General features: G+C 40.2%; 1 protein-coding gene across 1 annotated transcript in view; it reads left to right on the forward strand.

Annotated features, from left to right (window-relative positions):
- LOC124180722 overlaps positions 1-768 on the forward strand; it is a 34,136-nt gene extending 33,368 nt beyond the window's left edge. Inside the window, exon 4 of the mRNA XM_046566468.1 lies at positions 720-768. Within this exon, the coding sequence (XP_046422424.1) occupies positions 720-768 (49 nt within the window). The remainder of the gene's footprint in view (positions 1-719) is intronic.
- Positions 769-22,597: the final 21,829 nt, after the last annotated feature.

Genomic DNA, 22,597 nt, shown 5'->3' on the forward strand with positions numbered 1-22,597 from the left:
ACATCCGATAAAAGTCGCGCCCGTTGACGACGAGTGAAAATTATTTACCTGCCAATAGTGAAGTTCTGATAAAATGATGGGAAATTTCGTTATCAGTTATTTATTCTCATTTTACTCGAACTGTTGGTAACGTTTGCCAATTTTCGAGTGAACCTTTAAACCTGTGATATTTGATCGACAGTTAACGGAAATAAAAGCCACGTGTCTAGAGCTCTCAAAAAATAGTGAAGGTTCTACTGGATGTGATATACTACTTGAAATAACCCTCCGTGTTTTTTCTCATAGTGTCTTCTAATGTTGTATGACACTCGCACCTGACCAAGGTAAATGAGAGTTTTGTTCAGAGCATCTATCATGATTTATCGTTCAGTTTTTTTCGCGAAATAAATTATTTAAGCATAAATTGGATTGCTTGGTGGTTAAAAAATTTTCCGTGAAAGAAAAACGAAACTGTAACTGCCTGAAAGTTATTATCTATTTATTTCCGAGTGAAATTTGAATACTTATTATGCTAAATGGAAGAGTAAAAGGGTTGCAGCAGGTAGTCAATTTTGGAATTATTGGTGATAAAATTGATCGGGACGTGACGTGAATTAAAGCAGTGAAAATCTGAACAGTTTGAAAATGACAGAAACGTGAGTTAGTCGTTTCCTAATTCAATATAACCCCAATCACCTCTTCGTTCTGATTTAAATCTTCAAAGAAATTCTCGCCCCGAGTTTTGAGTGGTATAAGCTGTGGAAAGTTGTATTATTTTCACACCGTTAAAACCTCCCAGAGTTTGGATAAAAAATAGTGGAAAAAAAGAGATTCTAAGCTTTTCTAAAGCATTCAAAATACGTGTATCCGATTGTGAATTATTCTAATGAAGATAACAGTGAGCACTGGCGTATAGCCCATAAGATGTGTTAATAAGAGAATTTCGCTTTCACCGCGAGTCAACAAGTGAATAATCAGGTAAAGAATACAAAGCGTTCGAGTTCAATACCTGGAGCTGTAACAGAGGCGTTTCGATTTCTCGTTGGTTTTTCTTGTACCTAAAAATATGCCGAGTTGGAATCGTCTCATCCCCGTTGTTCTATTAAAAGCAATCTAAATCGTAAGATGTACATATTGCACTACATCCATGAAACCAGCTGTCGTATTTAAGTGGCCAAGCCCGTTCTTTGTTTGATACAAAAATAGAGCTTACATCCCGGCAGACTTTGAGGTCCAGGTAATGGATGAAAATTTCCCTGATCGTCGGCTGTCGAGTAATCGTCGTCCTCTGTTGCTCCGCGGGTGGACTGTAATAGGTACCCATACGCGTTCCAACCCAGGGATGAGGCTGACACCTAAGGGTCGTTTTTCACCTTTTCTCCACCCGCGGAGAGTCGGCTTTCCTTATTTTACGCGAGGTTTCGCCGCCTCGGTTGTAACGCTCTGCGTTCACCCACCCAGGCACGGGTCAAAGGGCTGTTCGTCGCTGGGTAATGGAATATGCGAACTCTTTCACGACAAGCGAATGCCAATCCTCGCTCGGGGTTGAATTCATTTTTATGACAATTTCGACCGGCGATTCTCTCTCAGCGGTCTATTCATCGCTCAGACGTATGCGTGCGAGGTGTGCAACGCGTTTGTTCGGTGACAGCGACAAATGTTGCTTTTCAGCTACCCACAATATAATCAAGATGGGCTTTGCACGCTTGCAAAGCTTTTAACGATGCTCGTACGTCCTTTCAATCGACGTTCTCGTGCGCGGTTACGTAGTTCGAAGAAACCCGGTTTCGTACAATCTCGATACCGTCTTGCACGGGAACGACGATTCTACAATCGACTCGGTTCACCCGCGAGGGTGGTAAATCGTTGATGGGGGAAGTAGATTTACAGAGTCGGATCGTGTCGAGGGATGTTTTTCGCCTCATATACTTACTTTCAAGAGTTTCGCCAGTAGTAGTTTCGCAGCTTTTGTTTCTGTTTGGAATTGCCCCTTAGTTTTATCCGGACGAACTTCAGTCGTCGCTTTTTTTACCCCTCTTCTCCTCCAGCTTCTTCACCTTTGGCTCTGGAGTTCATTGTTATCATGGGAATAAAGCCCTGAGGGTGGAGGTGGCGAACTGCGTGGGACCGAGTGTCGAGCTTCGAGGATCGACGAACACAAGCTTACTTCTCCTTACATTTCTTGTTCAATTTTCACGTTCGATCGTCGTCGCTCAATGCTGAGAAATTTCGTTCTTCAAGGTTCGTTATACTCTATTGATTATGTAATTTCATCGATAAACCTACGGTTTATTTACCGCAGTTGTGTACGTATTGACGTCGTTATTTATTTGTCCGCGACTCGACAGAATCCGCTCAATTTCTCGCTAAACTCTTGTTTGTATTTCTGAGTTCCGATCCACTCGGTTGTTGCAATTATTTTATTACAATTCGTGGCCCGCACTGTGTACGTATATATATCTGCACGCGTCGAGGGGCGATTCTTGTATCTCTTTTTTAGCTGTTGGAAAATTTTAATTGATAAACTCGTTAAGGTACGTATAATATTTCCATTGTCGATTTTTGCGTACACATAACACGGATCAACAAAAAATTTTACCTAGACTTTAAAGTATTAGATTTCGATTCTTTAGTTCGTAATTAGACGAAAAAAAAAATATATAGCATTAAAAAGTTTGCTTTTGTATTTAGGAGACCGATTGAACGATATTTTTCAAAATCTGTGGTTTTAATTATCAATTAAAGATGAAACCATTTAAATAAACATTTTTATTATTTTTATTAAGTTTTACTATCAAAATAAGTTACAAAAAAGTAGAAAATAATTTAAAAGTGCACGCTTTTACTTTTTCCTTCATGTTCGTAAGTACTTTCTCTCAATAAACCCCAAATATAGTCTCCGATCATGTTTTCATTGCATTGGCCTTGACAACGTTGTTCGAAGCTCAAAATGTCCTGATGAAAACGTTCTCCTTGCTCTTCTGAATACGCTCCCATGTTGTTTTTAAATTTATCTAAATGAGCATGCAGCATATGTACTTTTAATGAGAACATTTTCAGTTATTCTGGACTTCTACAAAAGACCTGATCGTTGTTTATCACTCGAGTGCCATCTAGAAGCACTGTCTGAACGTTAAAACCCAACTCTGATCGCGCGGTATTTTTTGATGTATTTAAAATAATTAATATTTAAAAAAATAATCAAAAATGAGTATTTTTACTATAACTATTACAAAAGCAAACTTTGTACCAAAAAAAGGTATTTTCTTTTCGTTTTTGTTCATAATTAACCAGAAAATCATAAAATAAACTTCAGGACGAAGAACAAAAATTTTTTTGTAGAGCCGTGTAATATGTACGCATACAACCGAGGGTTCAAATTTAGATTCGAATTTATTCAACGCACAGGCACGCGCATTTACTCGTGTAGTATAATTGGTTAATCATCTTGGTTATTAAAGGTATTCGACTTCGATTACGGCTCACGATTCCCAACAGAGTTATATTCTGGGCTTCGTGCTGTCCCTGCCATGCGATATATAGCTGATTGCGTAATTCCACATGCATAACTAAAAAGTAATTACTCGATATCGTGCCGTTCAATTTATAATATCCACGTATAGTAGAAGAAAACGGATATTACACGTAAGCTGTTCCCCACAGTCGCTGTTTTTGACCCCCCTAATCCAATTGGAAACAAATCTCTTTATTTCATCTCGCACATGATCGTGTATTTTTTGGCTGACGGAATCGTTTGTATGGAATCATTTTGTGCATGTATCAGTTCTCTGGCTGCCCTTACTCACCCATGCGGTGTATCGGGGAATATCAAATCACTGATTCGTCCGATAGCGAAACAAGCAAAAGAGGGAGGTTTGCATCGGTGATCCTCACGTCTTGAACTTGAGGAATTACAGGTTCTCCAAGTACGGGAAAAAGGAACGATTAATCAGTTGTCCGGGAGATATCTGAGGATCTATTGTCATTGAGAACGGTTTGTTAATAACTGCGAAGCGTTACGAGGATCGCTCGGCGCTCGAAGCCGCTGAATAAGCCGCTTTAAAGCTCTTCCGTTCCGTCGTATCGTTTCGTCCCCTCGTTAATTTCCCGCCTTTGAAAAAAGCTCGCTACCGAAGATCGGGAATAATTACCTCCAATAATAATATTTTAACTCTATAACGTCGGCTTTGAAGAGGTTTGCACAAGGCTGGCTAAACATCTCCACGGTTTGGAAGCGAAACGAAATGCAAGCTTCGACTCGCTGCTCGCGAGTGAACATAAATTTCCCACCTTTTATACGCCGCCATTAAAATAGCTGTAAACCCTTTCGTCAACCTCCCTCGTGACTCGTTTTCCGGCTGGTTAATTTATACCCCATGCAGGGTAAAAACCAGCAGTTTTGCCCCGACGTTACGTGCACCTGAATATATCTGAATATACTTGAATATACCTGAATATTTACACACAGGATAGAGATCCACGCTGACTGCAGTTACGTCGTCCATTAACCAGCAAACTGTCGAAAAAAATGGCGAATATCTTCGCTGAAAAGTGTCTCCGTAATTGCTGTAAATTTTTTTCCCACATCCGTGGCTGTTAAACGGCTGAACTTACCATTCGCGTTACAGAATCGCAAAAATTGATGGCACCTCGTCTCCGTGGAGTCTCTGAGGAGCCGAGTGTTTCGGTGTATACGTTATACTGCGATCGGATACGGTAGCGATTAAACGAGGGAAAACGCTCGCCAGGAGGGTGCTCAAAAACGAATTCACCACGTATTGCGCCGGATAAATGAAATTTGAAATTGTAGTTTCGCGGGTATCCGCGAATGCAGAATGTGTATCACTCTGCCACGCTGGGAAAGAGGTGAATGTTCTCAATGACTGTTTCAGCATTTCAAGTGGCGGATATTGCGTCGATAGTTTTCGCTGATGGATGACGGAACGAATTTAACGAGAGTTAAATTTCACAACAATAATTGGGTTTCAGAAGTGCAATACCTGTTATAAATTCGAATTACCGTTTCATCGTTGGAATATCCGGATAATGTTAATTTTTTTTTATTTCTTCTTGGGAAGCTTGGAGAATCTTGGTCAACGAAATTCAATCGAGTCTTCCACCTTCGCATTTAGATACACCGGTGGAAACATTAACAAGTCTCGTACGGTCGGTAGGAGTTACGGATTTCTAAGCTGCGTCAGACATTGAACCTTATGTCACTCGGCTTGGCAAGCGTACCTATTAGACCCACCTTTCTAGTCCGGATCGATCCATCCTGCGTGTAAATTCTACGGCGTTGTATTATCATATCGCGTGTGCGGTTCACATTCGTCTGGGTGCAGGGCTGAAAGTTTCGTTACGTGCTGTTGCGAGGGCCGTTAGATTCAACAAAAATTTATCACACATTCGGTTTTTTTTTTTCATCCGCGAGTTGACCTAACAATAATTTCCCAAGAATACGAGGGATGTGGATGAGACGCGATTACTATTTATTGCATTTTGATTTTAATCGTCCTGCAGTCTGCATATCTGGAACGCTATTACGTGACGAAAAGGGTTAATAGAGAATGGAATTTCGTTTATTATGTTTTGGATACTCGAGGAGCTGCAAAAACAACTGATTACAGTTTTACTTGAATTCAAAAGCGACTGGCACGATTGAAGATATTATACTGAGAAAATTTAGAGAAGGAAATGTAAAAACTAATAGCTACGATGGTAGCGATAAATCTCGAGGGCGAGGAAGTTGGCAATTTTGTACGTCAAATCAGATTTCATTCGCTTAGCGTTACGTATCATGTCGTTACGGTAATCGCGGCACGCTTCGTGCTTTTGTTGCAACGAAGATTGAAAAAGGCAGACAGAGAGAAAAAAAAAAAAAAAAACTAAACCAACGATCCGTTTTTTTGCTTAGGAAGTTTTAGCTTTTCCTTGCCCCAGGTAATTTATGAAGCCAAATTTCGCCTATTTCTTTATTATATCTTCAAAACGCCGCGTGTGTGTTTTCGGAAGAATTTTCTTTGCTCGTATTATTAGATCCAGCGATATCCTCTGCGAATGAATTTTGGTTGATTGTTTACTCCGGATTTGAGGTGTTTTAGGCAAGTATACAGGTATGTAGAAGCTTTGAAGGTGTAGAATTTTCAGGGACCGCGTTCAATAGTAATGCTCAGAAATTTCCTGACAACGTTGAGTTATTTGATAATTCACTACCTTCGCAGTCTAAGACGTAAATGTATACAATTCTTCAGGTACATACATAAAAGGTAAGATGTTTCACGAAATATTATTCGAATATTTATTGAAAACGAAATGACCAAAAGGAATGTATAATATATATTCGATAAAATTCCGTGGCACCGTCTGTGAATTTAGGACTCGGTAAAATAAAAGTGGAAACGGAAAAGTTTAGCACGGCTACCAGGGGAATTACCGTAAATGGAACCCGGGCTAGCGTGTTGAAAAAAGGAAATGGAAAAGATGAGAAGAGAGAATGGAATTTCAAAATCTGGGGGAAAACAATTTGATGGTTACCAAACGAAAAAACACAAACGACTCTGTTATAGTATAAGGAGAATACCGCTCGTTAATTTTTTTGACAGCGTATGAATGTTATTTCACATTTGCGCTTATCGGAAACCGATATTCACCCTATTGAAATACTGCGGAAATTTTTACGGCAACGTTGAACAATATTTATGCAGAGTTGATACGTTATTTTAAATCAATAATAATTGTGCGCTGTTGCCGCGATACCCAGAATACGAGACGGTTACGACCTCTTCGGCATGAGCAACGGGCATAACCGCAGTTCAAGTTCACTCGAGGCACGCTCTGTTATTCGTATTTCCGAACAATATACTCTGTATACGAAATATCCCTGGCTGCACATTTTCGTACAGCCATTTGCGCTTAGTAGCGAAAGAAACCATTGAGAATTCTCTTCGCCCTTTCCGAGTAAGATCAGATTTAAAATGAAATATCATATTGAATCGAGGTTCCTCCGAACTATTATACAAACTATATTTTGATCATCACGTGATACACTTTGCGAAATGGCTGCTTTCCCCGCAGACGCTTGACATGCGTGGATTCGATTTATACCACAAAGCTGTCGCGGCCGCGAATTTTTCGGTGAATCGTCCCTTTTTTCTATTCTCGCGTGCGTCGCGTCGCGTCGGTTGGAAGATGTGCGAAGAAAGATGATGATGATGAGAGCGAGAGGTAAGGTGAGAGCCTGTCGCCTGGCAACGTATTAAATTCGAACCCGGATTGAGGGTGTGTCGTGGTGGGTTTCGTTCATCTCAGAGAAACACGGTGTCCCTTCTTTGTTGGAACCTGATCCAGTTCATACGGTAGACAATTTCCGAATATTTTTGTTGTAATTTTCATCAAGTATGAGCTTCCGCTGACCTCGAGGAGCTGGCTGATTAATCCCGAGGCAGTAATCTTCTTCTCCTCCTTCTTCTTCCGTGTACGTTAATCACGAATCACAGATTAATACCACAGTTCCAAATAACGCTAGCGCAGAAAGCGCTGCGTGAAAGTAATTTCGTAAAATGATTCGACTGATCTTCTCAAATGTTGAATCGCATAAATCTCTTCCATACACTTCAATCGATTACGTTGATCCGCGTATTTTCTCTAAACTCATCCCGAACATCATCGAAACACGAGCTGTAATCATTGACTTGCCGATTTTGGATTTCTTAAGCTGCTGATTGCAGGGAACAGGACCCGCCAATGGAGTCATTCGATTCTCGCAATTACTGCTGTCACAGTTCTCTATAAAGTACCTGATGTACAGTATAAATTGTGGTATTCGGGTATTCGACATTCGTTCGTTGACTTCTCTCATTTTCAGTAACCTTTCCGGCACCAAGCATAAGTTGTATTAGAAAAGTTAATTGCCAGAGATGATTCTCGTTCCTCCAAGCACGTCGTCACCGTAGTGAGCAAGTTTTTCCAGAGTAATTTATTTGCACGACTCTCTCGATTCACGTCAACGTTACAAAGTCGTCCACGTGCAGGATTCACAGTTTGATTTTACGATCAGGTAACTTCTGGATCCGGGAAGAAGAGTCGAGAGATTATTTGAATTTGATATTCGGGCGAAAGGAGCTGGTCGTTGAGACTTCCGGGGATAAAATTACGTCATGTTATATTCGCCTCCGCACGTTTCCTGCGCAGTTAGTCAACCCTGATGCGGACCACGCACTATCCAGTCAATCGAACCTCGCTTATCTCCGTATTATAGGTTTGTTCTGTCGCTCGATCGTCTCCGCTCAATTCTGTCCTCTACAAAAAACGATGCAGGTTGTATAGTTATCGATCGCCGAATATAAAACTGTCAGGCACTCGCGCACAGATGCTTTATACGTAAAACAACTTAGCATTTTTATTTAATCCCGATAAAGATGGTGGATGGTGTGGTGCCTATTGACAATGAACCACGCACCTAAATTTCCATCATAATGCAGTGGATTTTAATGAATCTGCCGTCAGAGTATTTGCCTAAAGACCTTGGTGATTTCATTTTTTATTTCTTCGCAATTTATAGCCACATTATATATGCCGCTCTACGGGGTAGTCCAATTTAACGTGAACAGAGATTGACCCCGACTCAGACCGAAATGGTCACTGATTTTCTTTCCGATTTCTACCGCACCGAATGTACATTTTCAAAATTTTTTGAACTTTTTTTACCTCCCGTTTATCTGTCACGCCATATGTATTGTCATATTCGTCAATCGTCTCCGTTTCGACACGCTCACTCCCTTTTCGAAACTCATTCAGTAATTCTAATATATTATTATTTACAAATCAGATTATAATTAATATGAAGAAATGAAATTCCCGTCATTGTGTCAGTGTGAATTTTCGCGTCTGATACGTTCAGCGACATGTTTCCCAGCTCATTTGGGATCCCTGTTATTTTTCCTCCACTCCGGGGGAGCTTGAGATACTTCAGGAGACGCTTTAGTCGTTCAACGTCCAAATCGACGATGCATAAACAATTTACGACCGCTTAACGCGCTTGTGCGTTAACGTGATGTTTTCCTGATGGCGATACAAGATAATGCGTAAAAAATGGAGCTTTGGAAAACTTTAAGTAGCGTCTCTTCTCGTTTATACGCCGATTCCATGCCACGTTGTCTCGTTCAATTCCTTTTTCAATTTACACTTTCTCCGAGCACGACACCCCTTGTGTACGGTAATTGTATTACCAGATAGACATTCGAGATGTACGAGGACCTCGCTGCGAACTGATTTCGGGTGGCGGTTTCCAAGGGTGAAACTGAGATCCGTTACGGCGTTGGAACTCTGCTTTCCGACAAGTGGAGGGACGGGGTTCTTGGCTCAGAAGTTTCTCCGATTATTTCAACTCAAACGAATACGCTTTATCAACGAGCGTCGAAATATACAGTTTTGTTTGTCTCGTCTACAAGACGACAATCGCATGACATCGGTGATTTTCGGACTTTTACGGAATATAAGACTGAACCACTTACATCACAGAACGCAAAATAATAACTCGAGTGGGTTGTATTGAAAATTGCAATTTAAAGTTAATATTAAAAGAATTCGTATCAATTTATGCACGCGGATAATTCTTTATTATCATGTCGCCAAAAGCTATGAAATTAATCTTTATTATCTCGGACTCCTGCGTGTCTCATATATATACATATAATAATACACGTGCTTTCGTATATTCATTTCTCTTTTAAATTATTCCAAAAACAGAACCTTTAGAAAAGGGACGTGGAATCGTAAATGAAGAAAAATCCTTCTGCCACACCGTTTTATTCAATTAACTTTACCAATTAACTTAAAGTGGTGATTTTTTATAATTTCATCAGGAGGAGCTTTGTATTTGAAATTCGTTGCCGAAAAATAATTTTCCAGTTTCGCCGGAACGCCAGAGTTTTATTTCTCCGTTCGTGGAACGAGGATGACGAAAACATTTCTTTCAACCTTTTCAAATTCCTCATATCTACATTTACATGTGGCTTGTTGTGAGCCGGCCGCAAAGTTCTCGAGTATAACGTGCAACGCAACCACGTTATTTGCTTATGAGTGACAAGTATGGTATACCCAACATTTCAGGATAGAACTGACGGATCGTCGAAGGGGTGTTTACTCTTACAGAAACAAGCGGCCTTAGACCGACCATGAGCCAGCCTTCGGATTTCCCGTTTTTATACTGCAGGTTCCAAGTTTATAGAAAAAAAAATAAATATATTATCTAATTTGAATTTCGAACTACAAATTCAAATTCCTAATTAACGATTTCAAAGTCCTGGGATACCGTATTATACGAAAGTATGACGTTTTTTTTTTATTTCCAACCTCTGTAACGAATCCACCATTACAAATTTTGACCTTGGGTTTGTTATCGGTGATCCAAAAAAACTCCGCCTGCCAATTTCTACCAAAATCAGAATATTTTTAGATTTTCCTCCACCACATTGCATCGCCATGTTGGATTTCGCAATCTGACTTCGGATTCGTGATTAGCCACCCGTCAAACCGACGAGTAGGTACCAATCTTCATCAAAATCTAAACACTTTTAGTTATTTGTTCATCTTATTGAGTACACCAAATTGAAATTTTGCAAATATGACGTCAGATTCGCGATTAGCGGCCCAAAAAACTTCACGGTACCAATTTTCATTTAAATCCGTTTTCATGATGTAATAATTTTTATTTAATTTTTAGGAATTTTGTTATTTAAATAATTGAAAAACTAGTGAACCGACCAATGCCAATATCTAATCAGTTCTAAGTTTGGAAAAGCCGCGTCGATTAGGACTAAAATGTTTGAAATCTGGTAACTCGATCTCAAGATATCAGCGGACAAAAAAATTTATGACATGCGTACATACATATACACAGCCGTCCGAAAATGGTGGGCGGTGATTCTCTAGATATCAGAACGTTGAGATCTAGTGAAAACTAAACTTTTCATTTTCGGAGTGATTAGAATGACTTCCTTTTCGCTCTAAAAGTAGAAAAACGGGAAGTTAAAAACAAGGGGTAAACTAAACTGCATCGTCGCATCGATCGATAAAGTTGACGAACAATTAGAGTAATTGTTCAGTCAAGAAAAATAGTATAATTTCGCCCTTACGATTACTTTTTTCTTTTTCCCCCCTCGTCAAATAGGCAATGTGGTCGCCACGCCCGGTGAACTCAGGTCTCTCGTAATACAGAGAATCGTAATTCCCCGTCGTAGAGAAAAGTGCCCCACGGTAGCCGAAACTTCCGCTTCAATTACTCCCGATCGACGTATCGACCCTGTGGCAATTCACCCGCTGCGTTGGTCACGTCAGATACAAGCCTCAAACCTAATTTATACGACTGTATATTTAATCGAGCTGCGATTCGGCGAATGGCCGCGAACCTGTGGTTTTAAAAAAGTAATAGAAATCACGTTCATCCTTGTTGTTCGAATCATATTTCTTCTTATCTGTCACATTTTTCCTTCCCTCTTACCTTTTTCGGGCGAGTTTCATTGTGCCAGAATTTTCCAACGGCAAACTCGACCCGCCGGCTGCTGTACAATACTGGGGAATTTCTTTCGATTTTTAATTTTTATTTTTTTTTTTTTTTCACAAAATGGGAAAGGATTCGCATCCTCTGCGATCACAACATCGCGGTATATCCCAGCGGAGGTAAAGAACATCTTCGATACTAAGTAATTGCGTCATGTCGGAGCCTTGCGTTGAGAAATGTCGTCCACGCAAATTGGTATCTCAGGTGCGCCATGTAGCGACTAAATCTAAATGCTATGCCTTACTGTAGTTACTCCAAGTGTCGTTAGTTTCGTAATAATCGGCAGTGATCACACGAACAACAGATGCCTGTAACAGTTATCAGGACTGAATTGTTAGCGGTTACAACGCTGCACTGAACTTCACTATACATTTAGCTATATGCGCAGTTGGAATTGCAGCATCAGCACTGCCGTGGAATTTACCAGTCTCACTAAAGTACTGAACAATACTATCCAGGAGTTGGTAAATTGAATGGAATCGATTTTAGAACGATTATGACAAATGCAGACATCGCTCGTGAACGTTCGTCAATTTGAACTAGAATTCACCCGCCATAATTACCTATCGGTTAATTGAACACGAAAAGAAATAACAGGGGTCCGAACAGAACCGAAAGCTTGGTAATCACGGAAATTTATTTACGAATTTTTCTCTTTTACGTGTATAACGGAGGCTGTGCGCAGAACGGTTCTGTTGACACAACGTGACAGCGTATTGACAGTACACCTGGTACCAGGAATATTTGCAGTAGGGTGATTTTGTAATTTCGCTTGACTGCTTGTCAGGATCAACGAGGTTTCAAAACTCCAGTAAAATGTATTTAGGATCTTTGAATACTACGATTGGAGAATCGATTCGCTAATTAAGGAACTTCCGGCTGACAACGAGTTCACATTCGCAGATGTATCTAATTAGCTTCTGTCCCCGGTAATATGCGCACTTCGTACATACGTTGTAGCAGTATCTACGTGCCCGAAGTTACTTTGCAGAGCTGCTGTGTCTTTAGGACCCGAGTGAGATCCATCCCAGTGAGTTATGAAATTGTAAAGCAGACGAAGAGTGCGCTGCGTAAATATAGTTACGAGCTGTTGTACGAGTGTAACGCGCGTTCCTACGGTGTCAGTTGAGGAAGAAAATTATGTAGACGCCAGGCACGAACAGCTGCAGGAATACGAATTATACGTAAAAGCGTTATTCGTGATTCACTGGTCATAGGAGCTTCTCGACTCTAATGATGGCCTGAGTTCGGCTCGGATAATAAATGTTAAACGAAACTTGAAGCAGAAGTTGCGTACCTACGGTAAACGTGTTCTGAAAGTCCGTTACATTTTAAAGTGTAACAATATTACGTTTCTGGATGAGTACGCGAATGGGGGACTTGAGAGACTCCGTTAACCATGCTCTAATGGCTTCGCCTAAGTTTGTGACAAGCTTGACCACAAGTCGCGACCCGTAAATGTTTCGGAGCCAACCGTACGCGGTTCAAAAACCGTACAGTTGAAATTTCGCTTCCTAAAATGTAGACACGCCCTGACATTGCGGCAAAAGAGACTAACAAACAAATATATCGTTCATATTTTATAACTTGCATGAAATATACATATTATCATTGGTCGACAAATTTATTGTATTCACTCATCTCGCCCTAAAAATATTCACAAATTTTATTCATTCTGATGAGACACTTCCGCGAAAAATATGGTGCTTTGAACGGTCGTTGAAATTGACATCGTAGCATCGGGAGCTGTAATAGACGAAAGACATTTAGGCGTACTTTGGAATAATGGTTTATAAACGTAGAAGCGTTTAACTGTAATTGCTTATGGTCACGACGTTCTGAGGCATAATCTCTAACAGGTGACAACCTTTCGGTTTCGGAGTTGTGAACGAGGATTCGGAATTACTTGAGCAAAAACAGCGAAACTTTTACCATAAAACTATGTATGCTGTACGAGTCGTTAACCTCGACGAACTTTGGCCGAGCTTCCAGTTAGACTGCAATCCGAGTCACGGAATGCTCTGCAGTTGAACCCCTCTGCACGAAATGTTGGAAAGATATATTATACCGATGTTCGCCGCGTAATCTTGTTTTCACTCGCTCTGGTAGCTTTGCCGATGAACTTCTTACAAGTGGCGCAAATAAATTCGGTCTGACAATGGGTTTCATAATGTAAAGCTTACGAAAGTTCCTAAAGCTTCAGTTACGCATGTTTGATTTTCCAAAGATCTGAGAGCCTTATCATCCCACTTTGAGATTCTTTACCCACAATGTAACAGGGAACGGGAGCATTGAGTGTTTTACCTCTCTTCCATCGATTTCTGCACAATTTCTTAGGCTGTAGCAATTTATTACTGTACCGAAACACTCAGAGAAAACCTTTTACTTTTTTTATACACCTTTTGTAGAAAATTTTCTCGTGGGAACACAATATTGTATTTTAATGAAAAATTAATGAAATAATTGTTTCAAAATTGCAAATAAAAAGAATTCATTTAGTAAAATGTGCTTGTGAGTACGAAATCTTGATTTTAATTTAGATAATTTAGTGAAATGATACTTGTTCCATGGTATTATCAAAATATTGAATACGTTCTGGTAGATTCAACAAAATCGTTTCGTACAGCCCACTAAATCTATTCGATGAATAAAAATTAGTAAAATTTACGAAATCGTGCGAGTTATTAATTGATTACCGCTGTCAAATAATATGTCACATCGTAAGTTTGAAATATTTTTTGTTGAAGTGACAAAATACTCTGTAACGCCTTAAAATTCTTTCTCGCAGGAGAAATAAGACGGGCGGTCATTGGTAGGAGCTCCAGGAATCTTCCTTGTATAATTATCAGAACCAAATCATTCGTGGTCTGATACCATTAGCATGCATATACATATGTATATGTATATCTCTGTATATGTATCTGTATACACATACATAAATGTACGTAAGGCACTCTTCAATCTCCATTTTCGCATCGGAGAACCAAAAACATCTATTTGTACCCAGTCCCACCACGTAACGTCATCCGCAGGTAAAATCATTGAGGGTTGAGGAGGACATAGGTCCATAGACTTAAAGTGACCATGTCTGGTTACATGCCCAGGTTTTGTTTATTAGAAATAATTATTGTTTTCGTAGTCTTCTTGTACGAAGGAATACTGGAAATAGGATGAACATTTTAAGGTTCCCTAGCGCCGAAACTGTTCGCAGGGAATGCCAAGATTAACAACATATCAAAAATCCAGATGATTTCACTAAAACTCAATTCCCATAAGATTGTTGCGGGGCTCTTTATAACTTATTCCAACTTCCCATTTTAATGACGAAATGTTAACTTGCCTGCTTATACGACGTGCCTGTTTCTGACACGCAAAGCTGCCTCAAATTGATTCAATTCATGGTTTGAACTTTGGGGCAGTCCCTTGATTAAGCGGTTGACAGTTGAATGTGAGGATATCATGCAGCCGCAAAGAGGCGTTGCCGTCTTCTCGCCCTGTTTACTTGTCCGTTGTTTCCAAAGACATTGCAACATTCGTTTGGACTTGAAAAATATAGGTACATAGGAACGAATTGGAATTCATCTCGAAATGAAAATATTTCACGTTCCGTGGAATCGGACTTCGAAAATTATTCAAAGCGAGCCCGCTTCTCCCCTACTTTGCGTTTGTTTCAGATCTCATAGGCTTACGATGCATTAATTCGACGCTTGATTAACTCCAGTTATGGATCGTGATCGCGATTCGAGTTTTGTGTGGCTGGTTTTTATTTGAACTCAATGTTTTTGATCGGTGAATTGAATTATAAAAATTACCAAACGCCGATGCAGAATTTATTACATAATAGAAACTGTCGCATAATTATCAATTAAGGTTGCCGGCTGTGGAACGGCCGGTACAATATTGGAAATTGTGTCTAAGCTTGATTAACATCGTCCATAAATTGATGTCTGCCCATTTCCATCTTTCCGTGCGTCAACGGCGCCGCGAGATAATTAATGTTAACTGTAATTAAGCTTAAACTGAAACAAAACCGGACCTCAGACCGCTGAAGTTTCGAAGGGTGAAAGTGGGTGTCAAGCTTAATCAAGCTGTCATCATTACTGAAGTTAAAATGCTTATTGAATTATTAACACAGGGGACTTTGAGTGGTCGAACGCGTATAGTCCTACAGGTGGGAAAATCAGTTGCGAAATGAAAAATGCACGTTTTCTCCGTAACGGGACGCCACCCTAATTTAGATGAGAGCTAATCTCAGCCCTTGCACGCTTGGGTCAATCAAACTAGGTAGGGATAGGCTGCGCAATTTCGGGCTTGGAGAAAATTTCATTTTCGTTTCAATTACAGCTGCGGATTAATGCCCTTCCAAAAAACCTTATACCTCCACGTTTTGCGAAAGTCTTCCCATTATACCTGGCTAAAAATCCCACTTTATCCGGGCTCGTATACATTCGGGGTAGTTCTCTGAATTTCAATTCATCTTTGTGAATCCATCCTGGGCTGTTAAGCTGTTTCACGTCATCCCTCCATCGCGAACGTACGCCGAGCTTTGTCAAAAGTAAAGTAGAAAATTCTAGAAGGTTGGATAGAAAATTTGAATGCGAATCCCTTGGACTCGATCTCCAAATGATTTCAAGCACTTCTTATTCCTCCGCGAAACCGTGAACAAACGAATTATGCACGGTAAGACACAAGTCTTGCGAGTTCTTTGGTTTCACTAATTTTCTACAAGGTATGAAAAAACTGCGCATCTTTCAATGAAGAAGTTTCGAATTTCGGTTTGTTGCGTGAATTTGGCCTGTAATAAGGTTCAATCCGCAGGTGACAATCGCAACGAGGATTCTCACTTTGTTGTCGGTGTGACTCGGAACACTTGTGATAGATGTTTTGAATTCCCGGGCGAGATCAAAGCAGCAAAAAAGAAGGTTTTTTACGCCGCTTTTCACGTGTTCGTATATATATATATATGAGCATTTTGGATCTTGTTATAAACGTTAAATTTTAAAAGCTTTGTTCAACAAGTTAAGTTCCGTTTTTATCTTGTAAAAGAATAAAAAGGTGGTTCATCATGCGTCCCACACGCAAAACACAAAGTTCGCGAGTGTTATCTGGTTATATATATATACGGAGATTGTCAACCGAAATTCTCCCAGCTTACATGCGAGATTTCTGAAAGAATGAGGCAGACGACACCGACGTTGGTTGTAATTCTTTCATTCAATGGACGTCAGTAGAACTGTTGAAATTGACGTTTGGATAGCGTTGTTACAGTTTCGCCGAGACGTACGAAAAATATAAGATAGAAATAGTCGTAAATTTTTCAACCATTCGCCTTTGGTCTGTAACGTTATTCGCTATATCGGGTGTCCGTGTAAAAATTTCTCAGACTTTATGCATAACCTTCGTAAATTTTCTTAAAACAAGTCGAATTGCATCAGAAATTATTCTTCATCAGATAATTATATTTGTGGAAGAACTTATCTGCAGGCCAATATTTTAATTACTGTCACAAATCATCAACAACACATCCTATTCACACAAGTGTTAATATCGCGTTAGTAATTTGACATTTATAGATTGCACGAACTTTCCTCAGTTAATGGATACCGGGATAGTGACGTGGGAAGTAATTGAAAGAAGAAATCGGCGGGAAGTGGGTGGGAAAGTTAAGTTTGGTCCGCGAGACGGAGAACAAGAAAGTTTCTCGCTAGATAGATTTTTATCTCCGGTAGTCTGCAGTTGAGTCGTTTCTCGTTTAAAAGTTATTTTGCAAAAGTAGCTACAGCAGATGCTTTCAATTTATGAAATTACGTATTTAAGCTAATAAAACAATTAACCGGCTTGTCGGTTTGTAGTTTGGAAATTCATGACGAGTATAATCTGAATTGCAGTAAATTGTTTGAATGCCACTTGAAATTGCAGCGAATATGCGGTTTGTAAATATTTTCTCGGCGATGCGTCAGATTATTGAATATCGCTAACTACATGTAATCATAATCAACAATTCAATCGTTAGATTCGAAGTGAAAACATCCAGTAATGTAAATTCCCCGCAATATCTAATTTCCATTCAGTCACACGGACGTTGTTGTAAATATAATCTGTAATCAAAGCTATAGCGCGCGTTCCATCAATAAAATATATCGCGAAATCGCATATTAATTATCAATCGAGCGTGTCACTCGATTCGTGTCCGACGAAAATATTGCGCGGCAAATTCTTTTTCCAACATCTTCGAAAGCAGTACAAGGTGACTTTATCGTCCCTCGTAAAATCGTAGTAGGTAATGGTGATTGCATAGCGCATTAACGAAACGATCGTGTCTCGGTGATACGTTGGAAGAGTTTCTCCGCACGTCAGCCGTGATACAAGCACGTTTGTGGGTCAGATATTTCCGAACGGTTTCACTTCCTCTCCCGCTCGATAATATCCGGCGAAATTATGCACCGTGAGACGTCAATTCTGCAACGGACTCAGATCGTTGGCCATTAGCTGTAACTCGGCGCCGACGAAGTGCGTATTTGAAGAACGCGGACGTCATTATCGCGTGTCAGATAAATGGGATTTTTCTCGATACACGTGGGAGAGTTTGAATAATCCCTCGTCCGTGGCGCGGAACGTGACGAGAGGAGTGGAAGAGAGGCGAGAGAAGAAATTAAAGGACGGCAAAGCTGCGGAGGAAAGGAAGAGGCGAATCATCGGTTGCTTCAATTTATTATTTCCTTCGATAAATTTCGACGGAGCTTAGAGCTTTCATGCGGGAAATGGCTCGTTTGAATAAAACCGATTAGCGCCGGCACCCTGTATGTAATGCGAGATGTGCTTCTGGGCGGCAGAAGCGATGGCCACTAGTCGAAAAATAATCGATACATTGAACATGACTCGATCGAATCGGTAAAAATTATTCGATTAATCGATTCTTTTACATTTTTTTGAAACGATGCGTATGAAAATTTATATATTTCAATTTTAGGTAATAATATTCATTTATCTTTCACTTATTATATAACATAGTTGCTTAGTAAGTAAGACAATGATACTAATTGATAATCTAATCGCATCAATCGATATTGTATCGCGTCGTTCGTGGGAGTAAAAAACGAAAACCGATTGTGAAGAAAAATAATCGATTATACTCGATTGATCGGGAAAAAATGATCAATGTAATCAAAAATCGATTATTTTTTTCTGCCTGAAGAGACCTAGGAGAAGACTGGAATATCGGTCAGAGTTTCTTGCGGTGTACCTAATGATTCCGTATCTTCATTTTTGATATGCAAATTTACTCTGACGATAAAAATTAGTTCGCGAAGCATGTCCGATTTATTTTAATTACAGCCGTGTAAATGAATCTAACGATTTGTCGAGTAATTCGTATGACGGATTTGAAAGAGAAATTTACACTTTTTTTCCAAGTAATGTTTCATCTTTTCGCACTTCTTGATCGTCCTGTAGATTAGCTTATACGCGCTCCAAGTTAATTCAATTCTGGCTCTTTCCTTTTAATATTCGAGTCTTTTATAACTACGCGTTAAAAGCCATGGTATGATGATGAAATTTTTGCGTTTTTTTGTGTTTACCACGCGTACCTACAAAAGTGTAAAGATATTTTTTTCCGAAGGCAACTGTAAAAGAATTTCTCTACTCCAGTTTTGGCTACGTAACTACTGATTTCGATTTGATGAATTGGCTCAGGTCGGGGGGGAATATTTACATGTAGAGGAGATAAAAAATGTAACCTATATTGTACCACCTTCTCAACCGTCGTGTAAAATCACGAAATTATCGATACTGTGTACAGAAGAAAAACGAGGAGAAACGAGAAGATACATGGCAAAAAACCAGAACTAAGTGGAATATAGAGGGAAAGAAAGGCGAGGAAAACTGCAGTAAATAAAAAGAAATGAAATGGACTGGAACCTTTCGCGGGTTAGCTGAAGGCAGGAGTTAAATTTCCTGGCTGGTCCATTTATCCCTCACTTTTTGTTGGAATTTATTTTTGGCTATGGAAAAAGGACGTAGTACGACGCGTAGGGCCTCTACCTAAATTGCCAAATCTTTCGTTCAGATTTGAATAAACGTGCACCCCTTAGATGCAAATAGGAAGCGCGTCGTAAGTAGTGCCAAAATTTTTGAATTATTAAAATGAACTTCTGGGTGTTCGTGTGATTTGCGACCGAACCGAATTTTTTGCATAGTTCACACTGCGTTGAATATCTTAGTTTTTGACGATATTTTTTCTGCACTGTTAAAAATTTCTCTACGGAACTTCCTACACTGTATTGGAAGTTTTATTCCGATGCGGAACAGTTAATTCACTTTACATTTACTGTTTATTTGATTTACAAATATCAATTCATCTGCATCGAATTGGTGAATCCGCAACCTGATTTCGTAAATAGACAACTTTTTGTACATTGAATATGTGGTAAATTCACAATGATTTTTAACAATGTGACGTTTGTCAACACTTTCAATGCATCGGCTATGAATTCATTTCCGAAGAACGGATTCTTTATCGGAGTTTTTAAAAAATGTCCATGGAAGGGTGAGAAGAATTTATGCATTTGGTCGGAACTCACGATAAGCCCAGAAGTTGCACGTACTTCGATAATACCACAGAAGCGAGCAACATCCCCTCGTTGAAAATCCATAACACGACTCCGCGCATACGTACAGTACACAATGTTTTCCTTTCGTTGGCTCTCGATTCCTATCCACCCCCTTAAGTGGGTCAATATCGTAGTCGGCTTACGCCTAGCGACTGGCGTCCCAATTGGACGGTTCAGGTGCAACGTATAACCTACCATATAAATCCAATTTCTAGGAATATTACGACGCGCACCTTCAGCAGAGCCCCGTCCGGACAGTAAGCGAAAATTTTCAGCCGTCGGATGGCCTCGTCGGAGGCGAATTTCGACGATAACTTTGGTCGAACGATGGTTAAAATTGATTGCCACTGTTGCGCTGCAGGGACTTGGATAGGCGAAATTTTCGGTGCAGAGAAAAGCGAAGGACGTAAGCATGAAATACCTCAGAAGTTTCTCAGACTTTGACATAGACACATGGCTCGGTGTCGAAGAGAGGTACTCCATTTTGATACCCTCACGGCTCGGACCTTGGGGACGAGAAACATTTCGCAATTACCTCTGGAGGATTCTGCAGCTGCGTCTCTTGCGCCGAGTGCGTTTTCCTGGATTATTTTCCACCTAGCTGCGGGAGATAAATCTTCTCTGGTGTCTATCCCTCGTCGATGAGGCGAACTTTTTAATTAGACTCGCGAATCGAACGAGTGTCGGCCAATTATTTTATGTGTTTCCACAGGTAGGTGCGCGAACTGAAACTCTCAGAGCCTCGGCTTCCTCGGCGTACCTCCGACCTAACCTTCCAGGCGTATTTCAGGTCAGCTTATCGCTCCAAGCTTCCTGTTCCGGCATTTCCATATTATGTCACTCGATGGCTAAAGACAGACTGGGCACCGCGAAAGCTTCGGCTTCTATCCTCGGCTGGGGATGAACCGTGTTTCGCGATTGCATAACATTTTCTAAAGTCACCTTGTCGCTTGGACACGTGAGCAAGGAACGTGGGCGCTGATGGACGCGAAAAGTGCCCGTAGGTAATCGGAAATCGTCTACATCGCATATCGGAGGTGGTATAGAGCCCCAATTCACATAATTGGATGAATGGGATAGTCGCCTGATAACCTGATCATACAGCTCAATGTTACTTCATACAAGATTGGACTGTTCGCTTGATCAACCTCGTGGTGAAATTACACTTCGAACTTTGCAGGCACGATGCAGCGATGGTTCAATTTCGCGAAGTTGCAGGTCGTAGCGATTGTGTGTCAAACGGTGAGCAGTGAGTTTTCCGACAAATTGGTGACAATCAGCGTCTGCAATATGTTTTGCAATTTCGTAGTTTTGAACGACGCGACCTGTGATGGCTGCCGTTGCAAACTTCTCCCAGCTGTGTGTTAATATCGGTACAACGGAGCGCGTTGCGAACAATCAGATCATTCCCCCTAGGACCACTGCCGTACCTGTTTGCGATGCCCTAGTTTTAAAGACTTCATTCATAAACTTTCCCATTTTACAGCGACGTCGTTTTCTTCGCGGAATGCCGTCAATTTTGCTAATGCATACTACCGAGATATACATGTTCCGGGATTTAATCTTACAAACTCTGGCATTCAAACATGAAACGCAATTTTTTAATGCTCTGTAATTGTATTACTGTAATGTACATACCTACCTCGGACACTTTGAATAATAAATTTTCAGTTTCACCTCTCTGACCGGAACGAATTTACATGCTGGATAAGATTGCTTATAGCTTGTTAATGAACTCCGCCGTTTTACATCGCGGCGTATCCATTCCAAGGGTGATGCTATAATTAATTTAAGATAAGTGGAAGCGATCCAGGGTTTGTTAAGGGTTTCAAGAATCGTGTGTGGTCGTTAAACAGTAACGTTGGCGATATATTTTCCGGTTCTTAAGTTTTCTTATTCATCTACCGGAATTTGTCCATCTCGTTTCATTGTTTTCAAAGTGTTTCCACTTGTTCTTCTTCCTTCTCGTAATTCATGAGGAGAAAACTTTACCTGCAGTCTGCAGAGTTACGCGGAATACTTTCAAAGAAACGTAGCATAATTATTTATACGAGGAACATCTGTCACGATGTGAAACGAGGTGATAATTTTTCCCCGTTTACATCCAGCGAAGAAGTTAAGAAAAGAAGACGACCAACTTGGTACCACGCCAATTGAAACTTTGGCGCGACTACAAAAGTTGGATCTTTTTTTTTTGCGTTTCTCTTCTACCGCACTTTGCTTGTATAATCTAACCATTTATTATTTAATCGTCTCTAAACGCCGGTAGGACTGAATAATAATAAGGGGATATTATTAACCACTGATTCAGTGTCACGATAAAAATATTTTCATACGTTCCGTCGTTTACTATCTCGCACTGTATACTTTGATGGCACTATTGAATTTAATGAAAGCTGCTACATCGAAGGGCGTCAATGAAATAAAAAGGAAAAAGAGAAGAAAACGA

Source organism: Neodiprion fabricii, chromosome 4 (assembly GCF_021155785.1).
Source record: "Neodiprion fabricii isolate iyNeoFabr1 chromosome 4, iyNeoFabr1.1, whole genome shotgun sequence".
NCBI classification, from domain to species: Eukaryota; Metazoa; Arthropoda; class Insecta; order Hymenoptera; family Diprionidae; genus Neodiprion; species Neodiprion fabricii.